A 5,885-nucleotide genomic window follows, 5' to 3' on the forward strand; every position below is an offset into this window, starting at 1 on the left:
ATTTTCAGAAACGTAGTTTTGCTATGCAGTGGCTTAATTATGTGAGCACAAGTGTAAATCAACGTTGTTGAATATTTTTATTTTTATAAAGTAAAGCCGTTGTTGACACAAAATGTAAAGGATAATAATTTTTATTCGCTTCACCACAATTACACTGCAACTTTCTTGCGTCAAATGTGATGCCTTGCTATACTGCCTTTACCATGATGTGCAAACAGTAATAAATGTAGTTGATTCTGCTTGGTTTGGTAATATGTAAAAAAAAAAAATTAAACCAGTCAAAATAAAAGTAAAATAGTGTTACGATATTCTCTAGACAAACATTGCATTAACAAATCAGCTATAAGTATGTATTATTAGTACAATAGCTTCATCAAACAGTTCAGAAACAATATATACACCTTGTTTTGGCACATGTGACTTAAAGATAACTATGCTTTCTATTACTACTTCAAGTTTTTGATATTTATTTGATTTTTTCTTGTGTTTGAGGACAAATAACGAGAGTTCATACACTCTTAAGAAGCAGTGACTTTTATCCACAAAATAATAATAATTACAAAATAATAATTATAAAGTCTTTTTATATATTTGTGAAATTGCAAATAATCTTTTTGTTATTTAGAGTTCATCATGATCATTTGACTGCGCCTCGTCTGCTTCAGCTTCATCTTTTTCATCATCTTCATCTTTGTCCGCGTTCTTCTTAGCTTCTTCTTCATCTTTTTTTCGTTGCTCTTCATCTAAGGCTTCTTTCATTTTTTTTTCTCCAGACTGTATATCTTTAATTGCGGATGCCTTCTTGAAAGCTTCTTCGATGTTATCAGTTATAAGTACGTTATCAAAAACCGTYCCTGACTTAACTTGCCATAAGTSAAATCCAATTATACAGAGYTCTTTCCGTAAAYACAGATTGCCATCTGGTACATATTCTGGATTCTCAATTYCTGGATGCTCCCAMGCGCCTTTATAATYTKGATTATCCAACTGCCTAGGCTGCCATTCGCCTTTGTAATCCGGATTATCTACTATAATCGGTTCCCATTCGCTATCCATTTGTCATCCCAATCCTCAGGCTTAGAAGCATCTGGATCAGGGATATATTCTGGTTTGTCCCAATCTGAAGGTTTGGTATCCTCTGGATCCGGAATTGTTGGCTTATGTATAATAGTTTTATTAATAATTAAAAAAATAATTATAAAGAATATTACATACCCTGTCATCCCAATCTTCTGGTTTTTTTGCATTCGGATCCTTAATCTTTTTTGGAGGAAGAAATTCCCAGTCATTTTCAAGGTTCCCGGACTCTATTTTTTCGTTATCAATCAATACTTCATATGTGTTGTCTGGTTTTACAATGAGTGTGTAGAAATGAGTATAAACATCGTCTTTGCATCGTATGTCTTTATTAATTAGGTGATTTTTGCCTTTGTAGCTAAAGATAACGTGAACTTTTTTCGTTCCTGGACCGCAAATATCTGGTCCGAACATAATTTCATATGGGGAGTCTCCATGCATATCAGTTTGATCCAAAGAACAGTCGAAAATTTTTACATAACCACCCCCGCAGTCAATATTTTGCTCATGCTTCACAGAAAATTGAATAACTAAATTTTTATTTTCGTTATTGAATGGTTCAAATTTTCTCGAAACTGCATAGAACCGAGCATCCTGTGATGTTTGCAAACCTAAAAAACAATGATCTTGTTATAAATATGTAAACATACTAGCATTCTGTACTGAATAGTGATTATAGTAATAGGCGTGTTTTATTTGACCAGCAAATGAAGCTATTGGTTTATTTTGTATGGAAGACTTATAACAGACACAATCCTAGTTAGAGTGCTGCCGTGATAAGAGCAAATGATATGTAAATAAAAAGCTGTTATTTGGGATAATGAATAGTAAATCATTAAGTTGTTGAAATTAGATATAAGGATAAGTGTATAGCTACCAAAATGAGATTTTTATTTAACAATCCAGTAATCGAACTCAATAATGATTACAATGTAAACTATTTATCGAGAAATTCGTTACAGCATAGTCATACAATTTTATAAGTTAAGTAGTTTCTGACAAAAAATCTCAATTGATAAATTTTTTCATACCTGCAACTTTTTATTTATTTTGCGAAATTTGTCGAAACTATAAATTAAAAATACAGGTGTCTCAAACCTTCCAAAAGATGAAWCCCAAAATGATTATATACTATTGAAATCACGATTGCTGCCGACAATTAAGCAAATTATCATTCCTCTTATTACACCCTACGGCAGGGAGGGCACATTTTTAGCCCGCAAAGTTAACAAAGTGCGAACGAAGGCTAGGGGAGAATATCAGTTTACGGGGGGAAGGGCATAAAAAGTTAGGAAAACAATCAATTACATTCCTCCGAAACTTGTWGTTGTTGTTGTAACGGCAGAATTCTGCCGAGTTGACAGTCCTTGGCCGGATAAAAATCCGGGTCCGTTCCGGTTTTCGTAGACTCGACTGTCGTGGCCGACAGGGGTAATGCTCGAAAATTCTACGAAAACACTGTGACGACTAACAGAAGGTTTGACCGAAGCATACTCTTGTAGAACCCCAAAGCGGATCTAGTGRCCAATGCCCGAAGCATACTAAAATTATGGAGGTAACCCTTCTCCAGGACTGAGTGGAACTGCTCCACTCTCGAGATGATGAGCTGAGGAACAATACGTTGAGGTGGTACACTGACGGCTCAAAAACGTCGGAGGGGATCGATGTTTTAATTTGTAACTTCCCTACAGCACTGCTCATGGATTACCGGCCGAGCTATTCAAACACGGTGGCGTAGAACTGATAAGGAGCATGGAATTTAAGTGTGCTCTACCCAATCTACAAAAAGGGAGAAACCACCGTCTAAAGGGTGTTGGACTTTATCAGTGTGGCTTTAGACCTGACAAATKAACAACTGACCAGATATTCACCATGCTCCAAATTTTGGAAAAGATCCGTGAAATAAGAACCGATACTCACCGCTGTTTTGGACAGCACGAAAAGGAACTGCCTTTAATGTCTGAATTTGGTATCCCGCAAAACTAATACGTCTGTGTAAACTGACGTTGAGCAACACCAAAAGCTCCGTCAGGATCGAGAAGGACTTCTCTGAGCCATTCGATACCAAACGAAGTTTAAGACAAGGAGTGCGACTTTTTCAACCAGCTTATGCAGAACTTAATCGAGCTAGCTATAAGATTGTACAGCTGCTTGCGAATGCCGATGATATTGATGTCATTGACCTCAACATCCGCTCTGTTTGTTCTGCGTTCTCCAGACTGGATAAGGAAGCACAATAAATGGGTTTAGCCGTAAACGAGGGAAAGACGAATCTCCTGTCATCAAACTCATCATTGTTGAGTCATATAATTGTATATAATTTCGTATTTCTTGGAACCAGAATTAACAGTAGCAACAATGTCAGCCTCGAAATCCAAAGCAGGACTGAGTAGGTAATTGAGAAGTAGACTCTAGAAGTCGCTCATTATTCACGTTCTGCTATATGGTGCAGAGGCATGGACGATAAAAACATCCGATGAGTCGACGTTACGAGTTTTCGAGAGAAAGATTTATAAGTACTCATAGCTCTTTACAACAAATATTTGAAGTTGTTTCAAAAATAAGATTATGACTCACTTTGAAATCATATGTTTGATGACGAATTTAGTTCAAATTGTTGGGTTGTCATGGCCATTTTTAAACTAACATAAACTTCAAACGTATTTTAAAAATTKTGTGCCATTTAAAATCATATATACAAACCGTATTATATGTTTATACAAAATGTGTAAAATTGTTTTTAATAAGTAATTTTTTATAAAATAGTATGTCCTGAACTTAAAAATTATAAGCAAGCCAATAATAAATAATAAGAGTACGCGCAATATTTGCAGGAATATGGAAAATGTCTTATGTTTATTAGCATTTAAAAATTTCCCAACCTTCCCAAAAAAATTGATATTCATGAAACATATAATATATATGTATGTATGTATGTGACTTGGTTTTCGTTGCCTTTATCTGCAGTATTGTTTTGAAATTGTCACGCCTGTCATTGCATTTGCTGTTTTCAGTGCTCGAAAAACAAGTCATATACAATAATCATATATATAACATATAGCTGGCGCTGCGCTGACTTACGGTGTTTTTAAGATTATTGCATTTAAAGTTGGAAAATTCAGCTATTTAAAATGCGCATAACACCTATATTTCTAACTAACAATATCGCAAAACAGCTGTTCATTTATTACAATTTATTTTGTAATTTGATGCAACTATGCGAACTATCTTCAGTGGCAGTTATGACAATATATCGCGTTAGGCTTCTCTGTAAAATATAACTGTATTTAAAAATACGGAATTTGTCCCGAAGTAATAGGGCTGAGTGGATTGAAAAAAAATTACTGAACCAATCGTTACAATTTTTTAAAAACTTTCAAAATATGCATATGTATGCTACTGGGATACCCTCTGTGACGTGTTGCCTCTTTGTCTCGTCACCTGTGATTACGTTATTCAAATATTGGAAGTTACGCCCGCAAAAATAATTGAACAAAAGTTAAATGTTTAATAAAAGTTATTTTGACACTGTAAAATAAATGGTTAGAAAGAAAGTAGTTAGTGTTATTTTTTGGATATATAGATGCCGCTGACCTATAGTTTTAAAGATATTTGCATTTAAAGTTAAAAAAACTTACAACTTTTAAATTGATAATTTGTAAATTGTGAATAACTTTCTCCATTTCTTCCAAAATTCGTTTTCAGTCCTCGACCGCCAAGGTAATCGGAATCGTTCCCTGCGAGTATTTTCTTTTGATGACGAAAAAGTATATCTCAACATTCTAAATTCTATTAAATTTGGTTTTGTACTCACAAAACCCGAATATATTTAACTGTACCAGTCCTGACTTAAACCCCAAACAGAAAATGTGTACGCTTCTATAGCTGTTATAGACGTTTATGTCCCTCATATTATATATTAGTTACTTTATTCTAAATTTWACAATACATGGGCTAATTTTTGCATGTTGCAGACAATTAATTGACTAAGTGTATGTATATGAATATGAAAGTTTAACGCCGCCTACAGCCATGGTATTGTGATCACACATAATGCAGCACTTTACTTTAAACAGCATACTACTTTAATTATCTGCCCAATTCAATTGTTCTTTTTGATTTAATAAGGCAAAATAAATTAGTATGGGGATTCAGTATCGCGCCGGTTAAGTATCGTTTATAGAGAAAAACAAGGTCGGGCTACCCCCTCTCCCGACCCCTTATTGGAAAGAGGAAGGATCGACCTTTTCAATACACGGCCTCGACCCGCTAGAGCCCCAATGGACCTGTAGGGAGGCTTTTGAAAATGACCAAAAATCAGTAATTTTGTTCATTTTTYCATACAAATTCAAACCAATGCAACCCAGCCAACATTTTTGTATGGACAAGAAATCAAAATAAAGAAAGCCAAAATGTTTCAGTGCAATGTATATACATATTTAATTGCATCTATCCTTCGTATCAGTATTTTAGCATTGAACACCTTTTCCTCCACAGTGTCTTAGCATTTCATTCCTTTCCGTACTAGCGGCCTTCGGCTTCAAAAAAATAATCCTGGTCGATCCAACACCGGGGTGTTCAGGGTTCTTTCGAGTAGAACTTCTTTGTGTACTGGCGGCCTTCGGCCGCGCTATAGAAAAATAACCCTGGCCGGTCCAACACCGGCTACGCAATCCACAGTATTTTAGCATTGAACACCTTTTCGCGTTCACTTCATACATTTATTGCTAAGTGGGTTTAATTTATTCCCTTTTGTTCGTGCTTTCTCGGTAATTTGACAGTTCAAATTAGGCAGTCATTTCGGTTTT

At 35.2% G+C, this 5,885-nt stretch overlaps 1 protein-coding gene across 1 annotated transcript in view; it reads right to left on the reverse strand.

Moving 5' to 3' along the window:
- Nucleotides 1-607: 607 nt before the first annotated feature.
- The window catches only part of LOC108972528 (calreticulin), a 6,288-nt gene continuing 1,010 nt past the window's right edge, over nt 608-5,885 (reverse strand). The window contains 3 exon segments of the mRNA XM_018939158.1: nt 608-1,058; nt 1,061-1,157; nt 1,216-1,688. Of these exon segments, the coding sequence (XP_018794703.1) occupies nt 622-1,058; nt 1,061-1,157; nt 1,216-1,688 (1,007 nt within the window). The 3' untranslated portion in view covers nt 608-621.

This window comes from Bactrocera latifrons, unplaced genomic scaffold (assembly GCF_001853355.1).
Source record: "Bactrocera latifrons isolate USDA-ARS-PBARC rearing strain unplaced genomic scaffold, ASM185335v1 scaffold_400, whole genome shotgun sequence".
Taxonomy (NCBI): domain Eukaryota; kingdom Metazoa; phylum Arthropoda; class Insecta; order Diptera; family Tephritidae; genus Bactrocera; species Bactrocera latifrons.